General features: G+C 32.3%; 2 protein-coding genes across 3 annotated transcripts; both read right to left on the reverse strand.

The window, feature by feature from the left end:
• Positions 1 to 2,354: 2,354 nt before the first annotated feature.
• LOC145011013 (GroES-like zinc-binding alcohol dehydrogenase family protein) lies at positions 2,355 to 5,819 on the reverse strand. The gene is made up of 8 exons (XM_078969622.1): positions 5,345 to 5,819; positions 4,669 to 4,804; positions 4,522 to 4,591; positions 4,303 to 4,396; positions 4,022 to 4,235; positions 3,054 to 3,195; positions 2,793 to 2,963; positions 2,355 to 2,706 (listed from the first exon to the last, which is right to left on the reverse strand). The coding sequence occupies exons 1-8, from the start codon at positions 5,652 to 5,654 to the stop codon at positions 2,515 to 2,517; spliced, it is 1,329 nt and encodes a 442-aa protein (XP_078825748.1). The 5' UTR covers positions 5,655 to 5,819; the 3' UTR covers positions 2,355 to 2,514.
• A 4,311-nt stretch (positions 5,820 to 10,130) lies between these two features.
• Positions 10,131 to 11,652, reverse strand: LOC145011283 (protein NUCLEAR FUSION DEFECTIVE 6, mitochondrial-like). Of its 2 annotated transcripts, XM_078969976.1 has the most exons (4): positions 11,444 to 11,652; positions 11,230 to 11,351; positions 10,569 to 10,629; positions 10,131 to 10,303 (listed from the first exon to the last, which is right to left on the reverse strand). In XM_078969976.1, the coding sequence occupies exons 1-3, from the start codon at positions 11,596 to 11,598 to the stop codon at positions 10,610 to 10,612; spliced, it is 297 nt and encodes a 98-aa protein (XP_078826102.1). In that variant the 5' UTR covers positions 11,599 to 11,652; the 3' UTR covers positions 10,131 to 10,303; positions 10,569 to 10,609. The 2 variants fall into 2 exon arrangements, with proteins under 2 accessions (XP_078826102.1, XP_078826103.1); XM_078969977.1 differs by lacking the exon at positions 10,569 to 10,629.
• Between the last annotated feature and the right edge of the window lie 7,024 nt (positions 11,653 to 18,676).

Below are 18,676 nucleotides of genomic sequence, written 5' to 3' on the forward strand. Positions count from 1 at the left end.
TAAAGATTACGAGTTGTGTGTGTGTGTGTGTTTTTGTAGCCTAATTACCTAATACTTACTTCTATAGTAAATTACATTTGGCATCTATTATTACGTACTTACTTCTATAGTAAATTACATTTTAGTATAGGAGTATAGTTTATTTTCACAATTTTGGTCCCTAAAACTTTTCTCTTTCAATTCTTTTTCATTAATTGAGGTTCTTAAAACCGTTTTCGTCCATCTTCCAAATCAAATGACTACTTTTGGTACCTTAATATAGTTAATTTTTACACTTTGGATCCAAGAAATTAACAAGAGAGCTTTTTAGGACCGAAAGTGTAAATTACTCTTACTTTTCTTTGTCAGTGTAGTAACAAATTAGGTCTAAGCCATGAACTTGGTAGCTTTGTTGTTGGAGTCATGAAGAAGAAAGTGAATCTTTTTACAAACAATGTTCTGTTTCAATTTGTGTAAATATTATATTAATATGAAAGAAAGAAGTGGCATTGTAGATCCAATACAACATAGTTTTTTGTTGCTATTAGAAGATATATATGTGTCACAGGCAAAGGGATTGGAAGTTCTAGAAGTGGCATTGTAGATCCAATACAACATAGTTTTTTGTTGCTATTATTGCGAAATTTTTTAAAGCACAACATCCTTATAAGGAAAATTTTGTTGAAAGTACACCACTATTATTGGTTAGAGTTAAATGTTTTATAAAGAAAAAAATGAAAGTACAATGTTGTAATAGAAGGGAATAGCAAGTATATTGTTATTTCTTGCATTTATGTCATTGGAAAATATGTAACACTTGATTAAAAAGTTATCCAAAAAGGAATTGTTTCAGTTTATGTTGTACAATAAGTGTGTATCATAGATATTTTTTGGTCTTTCTTGCAGCTATTCATAAATAAATCAAATGTTATCCTCAACATGTCATTGTACACACTTACCAAAACAGTTTATAATTGCATCCCCCCCCCCCCCCCTAAAAAAATGGGGAGTCTTCACTAGTTTGTCTTATACTATATTTGGCAAGGCCCCACTTTAAACTTCAGATAGGGCTCGATGGGCTTCATAGTGCCTTCTTTATTTGTAGTGGTGTGCTACAAAATTAGTGGTTATAGGGAAATTTTCTTTAGATTGTGTAGAAAAATAGTTTTTTTTTTTTTTTTTTTTTGTCATTTTTCTAATAGCATCTTTAAACCATCTCCAAATTTTATTTCTTTTCTCTTATTTTGTCTTTCATTTTCCTTCAATCCTACCGCATTTATGTCTCTATTTTTTTTTAGATATAAATAGTATTACTTCAAATAATGAGGAGCACCATTCATTTCTCTAAAAATGGAATTGAAGTTTCAGTTGTTGATTTTGTCTGTTTTTTATTCTATACATTTCTAGTTTATTTTTATCTAATAGTTATAATTTAAATTTAATATTTAATATTTATAAAATCTTGTTATATATCAAATTATATTAATTAATCATAAATATAATATTTAATATCTATTTATCGTATTCATATAAAAAAATTAAATACATAATAAAGATTTGAAACATGTAACATATTTATAAAAGCTTACAGTTGAAATCAACATAAGATAATGACTACATGCATTATGGTAGACGTACCAATTGAAGTGACGGATAATGTGGTAAACGAGCTCTTGTAGCCTGTAGGTCGTGAGGTATAGGGCGTGTTCGACACACAGCGTTTGGAAGCTTCTGACTTTTAATTTTTAAGAAAACGCTAGTAAAAAAGAAAAAATCTCGTTCGTTGACAGGAGCGTTTAGTTTTTAACCTAAACAAAACGCTCCAAAATCAAACGCTACCAGCTAGCCGCTACCTACTACCTACTACCAGCTAGTTTTGCCGAACACGCTCATAATAGATACAAGTATGTTGTCGGTTACCTCTATATTGTTATAGTGTGAAAACTAGTACTTTTGAGTAGATTTAAAATAGTTGGACATAAACAGTATTATCCCATTTGAAAACGGAAGAACATAGATGCTGCAAAAGAAAACAATGAAACAAAAATGAAACTTACTACTTGTAATCTTTATAATAAATTTTGAAAAACCCAAGTCTAAGAATTGTAAAAGTTGATTACTATCGAGTAAAATTATCCAAATATTCATTTGGTTAACACTCGAGTGTTTAAACCTCTTAATTTTCCTTGCTTATTTAAATAAGTTCTTAATGTCCAGTTTTTATACTTGAAACTTTAAAGAAAATAAATCTCTTTAGTAAGAAAAATTCAAAAAACAAAAGATTAATTCCAATTTCCACAATATGAGCCCATTAATAAGTAAACCAACCCAATATTACACAACCCAAACTCAATTTTCTAGTTATGTACACCGAATGATATAAGAGGTCACCTTTTAATGAGTCATTTTGATACAACAACAAATCAAAAGCCTCTAAATGATTCAGTTTTATCAAACACTAAAACTCTACAACATCCATGGAAACAGAAAAGTTAAGAAAATTAAAAGAAATAAATTGTAATAATTTCTTTAGAATTACATAATTTCAACCACAGCACGACCTATAATACTTCCCTTATTTAAATCTTCATACGCTTTTCCTGCCTCCTCAAACTTACATTTTCTTGAAACAGCCGCATCAAGATTAAAGATCCCACTTTCTGCCAATTTCACAAGCTTTGGAAGATCATGTCTCGCTCTTCCTCCATAAGATCCCATTACTTTTATCTGTTTTTTTAACAATAATAATTAATATTTGCGTTTTTTAATAAAAACAAAAAATATATATATATGATTATATTATTAAAACATACCTGTCTACGAACCAAATGGTTTATATCTATTTCACCTTTGGCTCCCGAGAGTGTAAGACCAATCATAACAGCTTTTCCACCATCTCTTACACTTTGTACACATTGCATAAATGTTTTTGGATTTCCCAATGCTTCAACACACGTGTCAACACCCATCCCTCCCGTTATTTCCTGTCCAATAATTTCATCACACGTGTCAAAACTATTGTTATGAAAATAAGAAAAGAAAAGGATTATTATATAATTTATAAATATAAATACTTTGATCCTTGAAACCGCATCTTCATTTCGAGCATTTACAACATGAGTGGCTCCGAATATTTTAGCTTTCTCGAGTTTATCATCTTGTATATCAACAGCGATAATCTCGGATGCACCGAATGCACGTGCTATTTGCAAACAACTGCAACAAAAACACCAAAAAAAAATATGTTGGTTATTCTAATTTAAAGAAATAAAAGAGTAAATTACTGAAATCGTTATATGGTTTAATCAAAATTGCATGTTTGGTCCTTAACTTTCTTTTTGCACTCAGATTGTTTCTGTGGTTTGATTTTGTTGCGTTTTGATTGCATGTTTGGTCTCTAACTTTCTTTTTGCACTCAGATTGTTTCTGTGGTTTGATTTTGTTGCGTTTTTCGTCCCTATGTTTTGGTCAAAATTATATGTTTGGTCCCTAAGTTTATGTATGTATGGGACGAAAAGCGCAACAAAATCAAATCACAGGGACGATCCGAGTGCAAAAAGAAAGTTAAGGACCAAACATGCAATTTTGACTAAACCATAGGAACAATTTCAATAATTTACTCGAAATAAAATAATCAAGTGCTGTTTTGTTTCTCGCTAAACTTATGAAACGACAAAAGCACACAAGAAGGGTAAAATTGGAATTTTAAACTTTTAGCTTTCTTTCTCTTTCTCTTCACCTTAAGAAACACGAAAAATATTTAAAACATAACATGTCTTTTTCATTTATATCCAACTCAATAGCATAAACAAATTTACCCTATATTTATCACAGGGCAAAAATACTAAAAACCATTACATACTTTCGCTTTTTTACGAATTTAGCCCCTCAACTATCACATTTTATCAATTCAGCCACATAATCAGTTACCAAATCAAGATGGATGTATTTGATACAGCCACTGAATAGTTAAGGAAACCTACCTTCTCTTAACCATTAAGAGCTTTGAATCATTCAGCACTAAATAACAATATTCTCTCACCTTGATCCTACACCACCAACACCAATCACAGCAACCGCATCACCAGGGCGGACTTGGGCGGCATGCGCCATGGCACCATAGGCGGTAAAAACCGCACAACCAATTACCGCTGACTCAGCATACGGTAATGTATGAGGTAAAATAGCCAAAGCATTTGCGGGGACCACACTGTATTCAGCAAGACCTCCCATACTATACATATACACCGGTTTTCCTACATAATAAAGTTATTATGCCTTTTTTTTTTTGGGCCTTTAGTAGATAATTTAAGCCACTCTTACCACTTCCACGGAGAAAAAGACGTGTTTCACCATCATAGAGTGTACCTTTTGCACGATTATAAGCAAAAAAAGCTTCGCATAAATCATCTTGACCCTGTTTTGCAAGTATCAAATGTACACACACATGAACTTATCTATGTGTGCATATGTATATGTATATTTATATGTATAATATCAAAATGAGATAATCCGATTACAAGGAATGTTGAATCTTGTCACCTTAGTGCAAAAGAAGCAGTTACCACAAGGCATAATAAAAGCACCCACAACACGAGCTCCCAAAGGAAGCCTATAAAATAAACATAAATTATAATGAGATGTAGATTTTTGGTAAAAAGAAATTAAAAAAAAAAAAAAATTAAAAACCTTTCGATTGTTTTAGTGTCAGTCAATGGGCCATGCTCAACAACCTCCCCAGTGATTTCATGGCCCACAACACATGGTGATGGAAATGGGAGTTCACCCTTCATTACATGAAGATCAGAATGACAAACACCACAAGCTGAAAAAAAAAATTAAAAATTAATTTATGCAAGAAATAGCAATGTTGCATTTGATTATTTCTTGTTGCTAATTCTTGCATTCAACTCTTCTTCTTGTTGGATACATAGCATCATGCAGAACCAAAAATTCCAAATTCCCAAATTCCCAAACTCACATGATTTTGATTTTCAAATTTTGTCAAATACTTCCCAAACTCAGTTACAAATTTAACTTCTATGGGTCATTTGATCATTTCTTCAATATTGATGTATTTCAATAGTAAAAGATCCAATCAATCATGTATGAGAGTTCTCCTAGCCATAATTTCATATGAACCCAGTAAATTTCTGTACTTATTCGACACATATACATGATCAAAATTACTGCATTTCAACTTTTCGAACTATAAATTGACACATGCATATGATGATCTGGTCAAAAGTAAACCCTAAAAATTAGAGGAAAGGTTTAGGGCACAAAATTTTCAGTGCTGTGCTACGGAAATCAGAAGAAAAATGTCTAATCAAAAGCAGAAAGGGATTATTTTCGCAAATCATACCTTTAGTTTTGATAAGCACTTCGTTGACTTTAGGGCGAGGCATTTCAAAATCTTCAAAAGTCATAGGCTTGTTTGGTTCCCAGAAAACAGCTCCTCGCATATACGATGGTCCACCGTTCAGGTGATACGATGAACTCGAGATTGTTGAAAATGATTTCGCTTTCGGGTGATCGGAAGAAGAAGGTGAAGAAGGTGTTACTGATCTTGTCAATTGATTAGAATATAGCGAAGAACAAGTGTAAGTTGTTGTTCTTGATCGAGAGGTATTGATGAGATTTTGGAGTAATTTGGTGTATTGATTGAAACCCATTTGAGTTTTTGATCTTTCTGTTGTTGTTGTTGATCGATGGATTGGAGTAGGAAGAGCGAAAATGATGGCCGGCCGTAGAAGAGCACTTGAACTAGTAGTACTTGGTAGTAGTTTGAAAGGGATGATGACGATGATTCAGATTCCTTATTATCTGAATCAACTCTTTTTCAATTTGACCTTTCTATAACGATTATTTTATTTTGGGTAAATTACATGGATGGTCCCTGTGGTTTAGGGTAATCTGCGTGTTTGGTCCCTAACAATTTTTTTTAATCGGACCGTCCCTACTTTATATTTTTGTTGCACGCGTGGTCCCTATCTGTTCTAAAAAAACTGATTTACCCTTACTGATTTCTTTTATTCTTTTTTAAATTATTAGATTTAAAAAAAAAAAAAAAAAAAAAAAAGTATTAATTAAATATGAACAAAATATTAATTAAATATATGGGATTATGGGTCTATTTCCTCATCCCCTCCCATCAAAGCTCACCCTTCACCTCCCTCATTTTCCTGTCCTTCTCAAACGAGCGCATAACTTGGTAAGGGATCTAGAGTTTTCACACCTCAATTTTTCCTTCTTCTATATCGGAAATTGTAGAAAGCACAAGCATGGCGGTTGGCGACGGGAACTAGGGTTTTTGCACCTCCTTTTTTTGTTCGTGTTCGTGGGAAAAAACTATGGCAACAGTGAAGATAGGTTCTAGGGTTTCTGAAGATCAATTGGGGTTTTTTGGAGATCGAGAGATGTGAAGGCAGGGATGGTGGATGTCGATGGCGAAAACTTACCACTCTTTCTCTCCCCCTCATCTCTCATCTCACTGATGGTACTTACATCACCACCTCCGACAATCAATGTCATCAAACCAGCTTTGTTTGCAGACATCGTCTTCCAGTGAACATCAACTCCCTTTCTTTAGTTCGAACCCACTGAATTTCCCATTCTCTCACATAGAACAAAAATCATTTCGGTTTTATCATTGATATTGTCGGTCTCTAGACTGGATTTTTGGGTTTCAAACATTGATTTCTCATCATCGATCTTCTTCATTTTCAAAGAAATTTGATCTTTGTCTTCCAGACCACAGTCCATTAGTCAATTTATAGGATTCATCATCAATTGCGATTCAAACATTTTAGTTTATGTGGTTTCAAATGCAAAAACTAGAACACCATAGGATCGGTGTGAAACGGTAAAGGCATAAGAGGGTGTTCTTGTGCTACTGACGAAAGGGTGGGGGGTTCACCTGAATCTGGTTTTGTTTTAGGATTGATCATCATTTTCAGGTTTTATTTTGGTTTTGGATTTGAGTTACATGTTTGGATTTAGATGTGTATTTAGTTTGTTGAGTTTTGGGTAATTTATATGCTATTGGATCTATGGTCGGCGATGACGACCGGAGCTGGTGCTTGTGACCGAAGGTGGTGACAAGAGTAGAGGATTATGTTGGGATCTGTCATTTTTCCAGCAATATGTTAATAATTTAATTTAATTTATTTAATAATAACTAAAATACATAAAAAGAATTAACAACATAAAAAAAGAACTAACAAAATAAAAATAGTAATTAATGGCAAAATAGTCTTTTTAGGTCAGATAGGGACCAAACATGCAACAAAAAGTTGTAATAAGTACCTTCCGTGTAAAAAAAAGTTGTTAGGAACCAAACACGCAGATTACCCCAAACCACAGGGACCATCCGTGTAATTTACCCTTTTATTTTTATTTTATATTTTTATTGTTCATTTTTCAAAATTTAATTAAAAGGTAAATATACCCAAAATAATAAATAATCTGATATTCAAATAGGACAAATTTGCAAAAATATCATATACTTTTTTGAGGTTTTAGTTTAAACTTTAACTTTTTTAGATTAGTGGTCTTTTTGAGTTACTTTCGTTGCGGATTTAGGCTATGTTTGATAGATTAACTGAAAAGTTATTTGATAATTAAAAAACTAACTGACAAAAAATAACGTTTGGTAAAAACTAGTTGAAGCCTATAAAATAACGTAAACGGACATTTAGAAGAATTCATTTTTTGTAATTAAATAAGGGTTCATTTGGGAAATTTTTAAAAAGCTACTCAAAGTAGCTTTTTAAAAAACTATTTTATCAGCTACTTATTGATTTGTTACACATAACAATTTAAAAAAGCTCAAAAAATAAGCTAGTTGTGGCATGCTAAACATAGGTTTAGTTCATTAGTAAATTGAAATTACTGTAATGCCCTTCTGATTTATTTTTTATGTTTTTTCTATTTAATTTAAGTGAAAAAGAAAATAATTAATTAATTAATTTGGGCCCACATATCTTTGTGTGTGTGTATAAAGAAAAAATCAAAAAAAAAAACCACCCTAATCCATATTCTTCTTCCCCACATTTTCTACCTCAATTATTATGCAATAAAACTTGTAAATTATTGATGAAAAACTATAAGCTACTCTGGAGTAAAAAAAGATGAATAAACGAGAGTTTGGAGCTTACTTGTACGAAGAGGATTTTCGTGTATAGGGGAACCCTCATCGACCCCCAGTGGGTGTTCCAATTCCTTGCACCTTTTATCCCATTCCATTGTCCCGGTGATGTTTAATGAATAATATTTCGAATTGGAACTGATAAACCATCGATTAGTCTCTGATACACACGATTTAGTCTCGGTGATGCATATGGTGAGGCATGGAAGCCTTACCCTTCAAAAAGGTAAGGGGGTTTGAAGAACACCCAGAAAAATTTCAGACTCATCTCGTTCAAGTTTTACTTGGGTGAAGTCGTAATCTTGCAGCTTTACTAGGAACCAAATTTCTTTAGGAGATTTTTGTGAGAATAAAATACACTGTAAAAATACAACATGTTCATCATCTTCCCAATTTCACGCGCACAGTAGAAATACAGTAAACAGGGTTTTGTTGGACAGCAAAATCAATTTCTATAGGGTTTTGTTAGGGTTGAAAAATCAATTTCTACATGATTTTGTTAGATCTAGAAGTCTATTTCTTTCTTTTGATAAGGAAGTCGATTTGCATGTGTATGTGTGTGTGATTGTTCATCATCCGATGTTGAATTTGAACCTTGTTTCTTCATCATTCGATGTTGAATCCTTCAAGCACCTCCAAATCTTTGATACTTCGATGGAGAAGAAGAAGAATAATGTTTGGCTTTCTTCATTGGGCATCGATTAAAGATGAATTTACACTGTTTGTTTGTGGGTCTAAAAAATGAAGCTTCGTCTTATAGTGTCAAGCACCTCTAAAAATGAAGCACATATATATATATATATATATATATATATATATATATATATATATATATATATATATATATATATATAGAGAGAGAGAGAGAGAGAGGGGCCTCTTATTTTTTTATTTAAATAAATAAATAATTATTGGATTTAAGAAAATGAAAGAAAAATAGAAAATAAATAACCCAAGGGTATTAAAGTTATTTTAGTTTACCGATTGACCAAATCTGCAACAAAACTAACTCAAAAACGATCACTAATCCAAAAAATGTAGGGTTTGAACTAAAACCCCCAAAAAATACATACCACAGGGACCATTTTTGCAATTTTGTCTTCAAATATTCAAAAAGTAATATATGTAAAAAAAATAGTTTATAACCTATTGGAAACACACTTATAAAATAATTAAATTTTCATAGTAAAATTTTATAATTATTAATCAATTATTTTAAATAAATTATTAATTAAGAGATATACTAAAATTTTAAAATTAGTTATAACTTCAAATTTAGGATATAACTACAAAAGTAATTGTTTATATAAAAATTTAAAATCTATTATTTAAAGTCTTAACATCATTAATTGTGATAATATTTACCTAATAGATCTCCCTAACACATGATATAATATTAATGAAAATTTGTATTATAATGACATACGACAAAAGAAGATTAAAACTATTTTTTAACACACTTCTATATGGCAAATTGAAGTGTTTTTTTAGCCAACCCCTATCCCAAGTTGTATTTGTTAATTTTGTTATGTGGTTTCAACCCTCTCTCACACCATTGCATGATATATGTATCACATTGTTAATTTCTTCGAACTTGTTGCAAGTCGTTTAGCTTCAAACTTATTGTATAGTATAGCTTCTTAAAATAAATACAATTTTCCTTGATAAAAAAAAATGTTTATAACAAAAAAACCTATGTGACATCATATTTAACACGGATTTTGAGAAAATGAAAAAACACTGGTTTTACCTCTTCTTTCCTTGATTTCAACTCAGATAACACATTTTATTCCATCTCGAGAAATTTGCACATTTTGAAAATCGAAGTGAAAAGCTCAAATAAGGGCATATATATGTAAATAAAAAAGTTATGTTTGACAAGAAAAACCTCGTTTCTTTGACTTTCTATATTAAGTCGTTCTTTTTGCTTTTACTATTAATTAAAAAAAAAAAAAAAAAAAAAAAAAAAAAAAAAAAAAAAAAACCTTGTGTACAGCTTACAAAATTAAATTAAATCTTCATTAAATCCACAAGGTGAAAAAAGAAACAACACATTAGTAGCTACATGTGAGTTATCAAGTCTTATAAGGAGATGACTAAAGCTTCTTCTGAATCCATTCAGAAAGTTTTGCATGAATCCTCCCTCTCGTATCCATCACAAATCATTATTGCAAGCTGATTGAGTTCACAAAACCAAACATCAGTATCACATAATATACTGCTCTCTTTGTTAACAAGACAAAACAGGTTGTACTGTGTTTGACATTTGGACTGAGACTAACAAAAATGACAACTAGTCAAAAATAAATAAAAGTACATCACTATTTCTTCCATTTGGATGTATTTGGCATGCAGTTTGAAATAATTAAATTGTAAATTAAATATCATAAAGTACATGTTTCAATATTTCAAAAATAGTTTAAGTGATGTTATGGTGGACCTAATAAAATTCCAAATTATCCTTCTTTTGCTTCTTGATCTTCAGCTAGTATCATCAACTCCTACAAATGAAGCAAGTACAATTTAATCAACACAATATTTTTTTTACTAATTTACTAATTTTGAAATACTTTTCTCTCAGTTTTACATATTGCTATTATCAGAAAAGAAATGAACATATGTTGCTATCATGGATAAATGAATCTGAGTATAGTTTTCTAGAAGTTACAGTTTTAATAGCAAATATGCCCAAATAAAGATGTTAAATTTTAGCTAATTACCAATAATAGAGAACAAGTTTATCACACTAATTTCAGTTATTGAGGAAAAGGGTCTACTTTGCAACTCAAAGTTAATACCATTTCTTGAAACCTTTTCGAAAGAATTAGAAACTCCATTGAAACTTAGAACAAATACTTCAAATAAAAGAGAATATTAGAACTAGATTGTAACAAAATCCACATCAAATTGTTTCCTAAAAACCTTCGATGGTAATAACCTGCAATAACTAAAGCTACAACAGAAGAGTAGACATGTAAAGGAAGTAAAGAACTAAACGAAACCTTGAAATTGCAAAAAGGGTATTGTATCATCAAACAGATTGTGTTCAGAAAGATCGAATAGAAATAGATTGAAAGTGAGAAGCAGTGGATTCTGATTACCTTCAGGAAGCCAACCGTATCCTCCGCGAGAGAGAGTGAGCATAGATGTCATCAGAGCCGAAGCAGTGACTGAATGAAAAGGTTGCATCGTTTCCAAGCAAGCGCTCATTTCAACTGGACACCTTAAATTCACCAAAAAAAAATATGAATTCTTGCAAATATGTAATGAAAGACGTTAAGAATGTCGAATTGGTGAGTGTGATTTGTGTATCACCTGAATATGCGATGAGAAAGAGGTTTTGTGGTTGGGAAGCGGAAGGCAGAGGGAGACGGGGCGGATTTGCATTTGGCTTCGGAGGAAATTCTAGCGGCGGCGCTACGGACGGAAGTTGACCGAAAAAATGTTCGGGCAGCGGCGGCGCTGGCCATCTTGATGCGGCGATTGGATCTGAATGATACGAAGTCGGGGAAGTCGGGATGAAATCCCCTGCTTAAACCCTTCTATAGAAATTTACACTAAATGCCCTTGAACTACTCGTAATTTGCATTATCATCCCCATCAATGCATTTTTTTGTTTTTGAGTTAATTGTTTTTTTAAAACGTTAAACTAATCTACTTCTAATTATCACCTCATGATCTCTCAATTAAGAAGGTCACTTGGTACCATTGGGAGATGATTTGTACACACTAATTTTTCTCCATACACAACAATTGATGCTTTAAAATGTTGTATTGTACAACTCTATAATGCATAAATTGTTGTGTATGACAAAAAACTGTTGTGTACGAATCACTTTCCGGTACCGTTAGGCGAAAGACCATTTGGTAGTTAATTACTTAATTATGTAAGTATCATCATCAAACTCATAATCTCATATGAATAGAGTAAGGGGATATGCATGTTGCAATTTCGCCTCCAACAAAGGATAGACGATTGTTTTCATTGATGGCTTTGGTGTATAAAACATTAACTTACTGTTTCGCCTCCAACCGATGATTGACGATTGTTTTCATTAATGTTGCAATTTCGTCTCCAATTGCGGATATACAATTGTTTTAAATGATGCAAATATCAAACTTAGGAGAAGGGGAAAACATAAGCACGTGTACGTGATACAAAAAATACCTAGAAACTAATACACAAAAACTTTCATAAAAAGCAAATATAGTATAGAGTACAAACAAACATTATAGAAAAAAAAATATAAATAATATAGTAAAAACAAACAAAAGAAATGAAAAGAAATACATGCAATAAATGTGAGTGACAAGAGGAGGAAAATGATGGGGAAAAAAAAGTAAACGGGTAAAATCTATACAAACACTATGAAAGAGCGGGGAACAAGCACCTAGACTACTACATCACCCTGATTTTAAGCATACACCTCCTATTTGACTTCAACTCTTTTTTATTGTTTGATCTATATGTTAAGAATGATTTTAAATTAATGTTTTCCAATAAAATATGATCCTATAGGGTCATATTTTTAGCAAGTTGTCACATATTAAATATTTATTAGTAACTTGATTATTAATAAATATATTATTTTATGAAAACTAGAGAGTATAAGTATCTATTAAATCATATAGTATGATTCAATATGATATGTATAAGTTTTGGATACTTAAAAGTCCACTAGACAAAACTTGTATATGTATGGAATAAAGATGGAGTGAAAGTCACTCCATAATCATGTCCCTTTTGATAGTTGTTGTCAAAGAAAGTGTTGTCTGTAAAAGTTTTCTAAATAGGAAATAAACCATGTTGTATGATTGTATATCTGGCTAACTGTACCGAATGATGAAAAAATATCATATTACCATGTTGTTCTGTATTGTGATGGATGAAGTTGCTGAATAATTGTACACATACAAATTGTCATACAAAATCAAAATTACACAATAATCATTTAAAAATCTAAATAAAACAGTCATATTGTAACATCCAAGTTTTTGGTAAGTTCCCTTTAAGTCCCTAATGTAAAATCTCTTTCATTTAGTCCCTTGGTTAGTACGTGGGGCGTACTCATTGAGTACGCTTAGCATACTAGCCACAGTTTGGTCGTGGATCTTAACCACGTATGGCGTACTCATGTCTGAAGCAAACCCTAGTTTTAAGGGTTAGCTATTAGGATTTAGTTCAAAAATAGTTTCATAAACTAGAAAAATATGGCAACGGAAGACTTCAAATTTTGAAATAGCATAAGAATTTTATACCTACCAAGGATCTTCTTACAAGTTATAGAAATATTTAAACACCAATCAAAGAATATGTGAAGAAATAACAACCTTCGTAGTTCTATGGTTCCTCATGAGAGGCTTGGAAGCTGATGAAGAGTGTGGAACCTTTGAGACACCAACAATGACTCAAGTTGATGTAGATGCTAGTCCAAAACTCTTAAACCCTCAAACTTTAAGTTCATAACAAAAGTATGAACTTCAAGAGAGTATTAATGCAAGTAATCTTTAAGTGTTCTTAACAAAACAATAGAGAATGAAGGAGAAGAAAGGACTTCAGCCATAAGCTTTAAAGGAAGAGAATGGGCAACTAGCCAAGTGAAAGCCCTCTTATTTACATGCAAAAAGTGTAAGTGTTAACCATTAGTCCTTAGTAGAGGTGGCAATCATGTCATGTCGTGTCGGGTTCGTGTCGTGTCGAAACACTAAAAGGGTTGAAAGTGCTTGACCCTAACCCGACCCATTTAATTAACGTATCGTGTCGTGTCAACCCGTTTATTTTCGTGTCGAGTTCGTGTTGGGTTTCGAGTTAGGGCTATACCTTGAAATATGTCGTGTCATGTGAGGTTAAAAGATTGAGCATGTTGAAAGAGTAGGAGTTTGGTAGGCGGAAATGAAAAACTAATTGTTTTGAGACAGAATAGATGAAGCCATAACAAGTTTAGATGACAAAATTAAAAGAGTGGGAGTTGGGGAGGTGGATGACAAGGTCATAAGGATGTGAGAGTGGTGAAAGTGACTAGGTACTTTGGGAGAGAATGGAAAAACTGAAATGAAATCTTGATCTAGACGGCTAGTCATTTCAACATTACAAAACAATTCAATTCGAAGGTTTTCTTTTACTTATGCTTTTGGTTTTGTATCTTTCTAGTTTATTTAAATAATTCAAAAAACTTGCATATAAATAAACGAGTCATTTCGAGTCATACTCGAGTTTAAATTCTCAACCCTAACCTTACCCATTTAATTTTCGTGTCGTGTCGTGTCAACTCGTTTATTTAAACGGGTTGAAATATCTTACCCAAACCCATTTATTTCGTGTCGGGTTCGTGTTGGGTTTCGTGTCGTGTCAATTTTTGCCACCTCTCGTCCTTAGCACTTTAAGCAAACTTGTCCTCATTGTCATAAGAATGTCTTTCATGCCTTTAAAGCATGATTAAACTTTTGGATTAGTGTCTACGTCCATAACTATTGTGGTATGTACTTGACCCCATTATGAGCATGGTCCTTTTGGGTTGCCTTCACCATAGCAATATGTAGGATGAATTAAGGAGAGAAAGGTTTAATTATGATCTATTAATATATTATAAGAATAATATATTAAAGGAGAAATCATAATGTTTAATTAATATTAGTCAAGAATTAATTTTGTAGTTAAAAGAGATTAATTAAACTTAGGGGACCGGAGTTGTAATTATAAGATAGTTGTAATTGGGCTATGGATTACCTAATACTATATATATGAATTCTATGGTAAGCCCATAAGGAATTCGTCCAAGGGATATGTTAAAGGAGTCCATGGGCTGCTCAGGGCCTAAGCAATCAGATTAGGGTTTCCTAGTTGCAAACCCTAATGCCCTACATGTATATAAAGGGTCCCTATGCCCCAAAAATGTGGCTAAGTGTTCCCTTAGGGTTTCCATCCATTTTTGGTGCCTCCTCCCTCCTCCCTCTTCATCCAAGTTTCTTAGTGGTGTTTGTGACTCCATTAGAGGTGCAACACTTGAGGCACTAAGCTTTCTGAAGCCAAGGATTGATTGTTATTGCTATATAACAATCAAAGGTAAGATCTAAACCCTATTTTATGTTAATATGATTATTTGTATGCTAGATCTAGGTTTTATAGCTTTGGATATTCAATTGCATGTTCATTAGATCTAGGTTTTACATGCATAAAATCATACATAGCACACACATACACATAGATCTACACATTTTACTTGTATTCTCCCCCATAAAACTTGTAAAAACCGAAAATAGAGGGGTATAAACTCACCTTTGCTTGTTGTTTTTGATTTAGAAGGAAGAAATGAATAAAATTTGGTCCTAGCAAGTCTTCTTGGAAGATATCGAACTTAGAGGTTTCTAACATGGGGATCATGAGTTTAAATGAGTTAAGAAGAGGTTTTTGATAAAAATAAAGAATTTAGACCATGGATCCAAGCATGAACTTACCTAAGATGATGATTTTTGTAGAATAACCTCCTTGGAATGCTTCTAATTCTTGAAAATTTTGATGAAGAATAAGGAGTGTTTCTTTGAGAGTGTTTGAGTGAAATGTGTGTGTGTGTATTCCCTTTATGGTTCTTGGCCGAAGAAGAAAAAGAGAGAGAAGAAGAAGAAGAGATAAGTGAAGTGATGGTGTGCATGGAAGTATGTAATAGTGCATGGAAGACCAAAATATAATAACAAGGTGGCAAGTGGAAAGTCAACTCTCCCCCCCCCCCCCTCATTTGTGTAATTGGGCTGAGAATAAGAGAATAAGAAAAGAAATTGGGCCCTTTTGTGCTTAAGTCCATTTTATGGCCCAATTAGGTGATTTTTGGCCCAATTGGTCTTGGGAGAGGGTTCACGGCCCAAAATAAATCAAGGAATGATTTTTATGTCCCATTAGGGCTAATTAGGTTAGTTATGGCCCAATAAGGTCCATTAAGGTATTTATTTCATTCTAGGCCCAATATGGCCCAAATTATTAAAATAAATGGAAGTGGGTCCAATTAGAGCCCATTTAAGAGTTCTAAGCCCAAAATAGTTGAATTGGAAGTTTATTGGCCCTTTAGGCCCAATAACGAAGTCCTAGTCCAAAATGGACTTAAACCGGGATTTCTAGGGTTTCCAATTCTTTGTTGACTATTTGATGTGCTTGTATAAAGTGTTTGATGGAAGATTTGTTGTTATTGAATAAGCATCATACATGCTTTCACATTTTTAGTTCACATTTGTTATCATTGTTGTTGTTACAAAGCATCAAAATTCCTAGTTGTGACACACATCATCTCCTATTCCTGCTCCACTATTTCAATGTGGATTTCTGAAAATGCCCTTAATGCTTTACCCCTTTTAAATATCTTTGGCAATCACCGTCTGTCTTCTTCTTTCAAACCCTAATCCGTCAGGCACACCTCATCCATCAAAAGGTATTTCCTTTTTGTCATCGCTTTCATCATCTTCAAAGATTTTGGGTTTTCACGTTTTATTCTTTCTGGGTCTTTTTTGTTTATCTGGATTTTATGTTTGAGCTTTGTATATCTTTTTGTGTTTTCAGGTTCTGGTGTTTCACTCGGTAGATTGATCCTTCAACGGAATTGAACCCCTAGACTTAAACCCTAATAAGTTGCAAAACCCAAAATAACACAAATGTCGTTGTTTTTGAAACCCATGGTAGCATTCATAGTTATCTTCAGGTGTTCAATGATTAAATTTTAAAGAACCAAATCCCTAGGTTTAATCCTCCTAAGAGAACGATCAAACCCTAAACCGAAAACCTACCCTTTTTGTCTTCAAGTGCCAGTTGCCAATTTGCAGGTATTGTCACCTCCTGACTCCATCAACCTCTCATCATCTTCTTTTTTCTATAATATTAGTTGTGTTTACAGGTCCTAAAATTGGATTGTACAGAAGCCTTAAATCTAGATGATCGGTAATTCGATATATTAAAGTAGGTAAGGTGAAATTGAGAGGTTAGATTCTTGATTAAAACTGGTTCTTTTTGTTCTTGCTTCCAAAACATGGTTGATATAAAGATTTTCTATATATAATTTGTATGTCATTACAACAAAGGATTTAGTTTCTACAGCAAATAATTTAGTTTCTTCAATAAGGAAAATTTAAGAGGAATCTATCTCAAATACATTTTGGACAACTTTTAAGTTATTCTCTTTTAGCTATTTATTTCAATTTTACCAATTAGCACGCTTGTAATAAAACATAATTAAATTGACTTATTCGCAACCACGACTCCATTATCTTAAATCAATGATATGATGATATGAATAGTTTTGTAGTTTTAACAACCATAAAAGTGTTTTCTATGATCACAAAGTTTCTGTTTTTATACAACTGTTTTTACAAGCCATATGAAATGAAAGTATAACCTAATAAAAACAACATGTGTTGACCCCCCCCCCCCCTATATAATTTGGTATGTGTGTTTGTTGATGCACAAACTAAGGCAATTGTAGGTGTTTGGGAAGTGATTGTGTAAATTTGTTTTTTACAACATGAAAGTAACAAATATTTAGCATTTGTTTGAAATTTATGTGTTTTGCATATAAGATATCAAAATGGGATAATGTTTTCCTGGCTTATGAGCCAGTTTGGGCAATTGGAATGAGAAAGGTTGCCACCCTGACTCAAGCTTAAGAAGTAAGTTAACTGCATGTGTGAAATAGGTTTAAGATGGCATTTATGTCTTTTTCTGAAATGAGATATTGAGTGTCTTATTCAACTCACAATTGCTCAACCATATAATTTTGTTTCAGTCACTGTTACGAGCTAACAAAGAATTCAGGGAGATAATATGTGATATACCACATTCAAATGTTTGTGTCACTGGTAAGAAAAAACTTTAAGCAAAAAAGAAAAACGAATTTGTTATAGGATCACATAAAGACCGAGTCAAGGTTATGGTTACACATGTATTCAAGAATTCTAATCAATTAGAAAGTCCTCTAAAGACCAAAATAAACATTGTTTCTGAAAGTCTAAAATCTTTATTTAAATTAATGACGATTTAATGGGATTTCGGGTTAAATTTATTGCATACTATTATACTTCGAATCTCATGATAACCAATTTTTTAAATGTATTGATTTTACTGAAAAGCTAATTGTTAAAGTTCAAAGATATATGAATAATAAGTCTCAATTGTATTACCAATAAGTTAAGAAATAAGAAAACGTCATGGCTAGAATTAAAATATAAAAAGTCAAATGCATTATATTTGTTCATTTTTCAAAGAGAATTTTTTCATATATTTAAGTTTGAAGCTAAAATGTAAAAACCAGAAAACGGTGTATTTTTTTGTTTGGTAAAATACAACAAATAATAGTGTACTTATGTTGCTTTGGTTCTAATAACATGCTACTTTTATTTCTTACAACTAGACACTTGTGGCATAGCAAGTTGGGGTTGTTTGAATGGAAAGTATGAGTGTTAGGTTTACAAAGAGGAAGCAAAAACTTTGAAGAACACTTTGTTGTAAAGAGGAGTTTTTGTATTTAACGTTGATGATGACATGATCAACTACATAAATATTGTAGTTTCTTT

This window comes from Lactuca saligna, chromosome 8 (assembly GCF_052625555.1).
Source record: "Lactuca saligna cultivar CGN05327 chromosome 8, ASM5262555v1, whole genome shotgun sequence".
Lineage (NCBI taxonomy): Eukaryota > Viridiplantae > Streptophyta > Magnoliopsida > Asterales > Asteraceae > Lactuca > Lactuca saligna.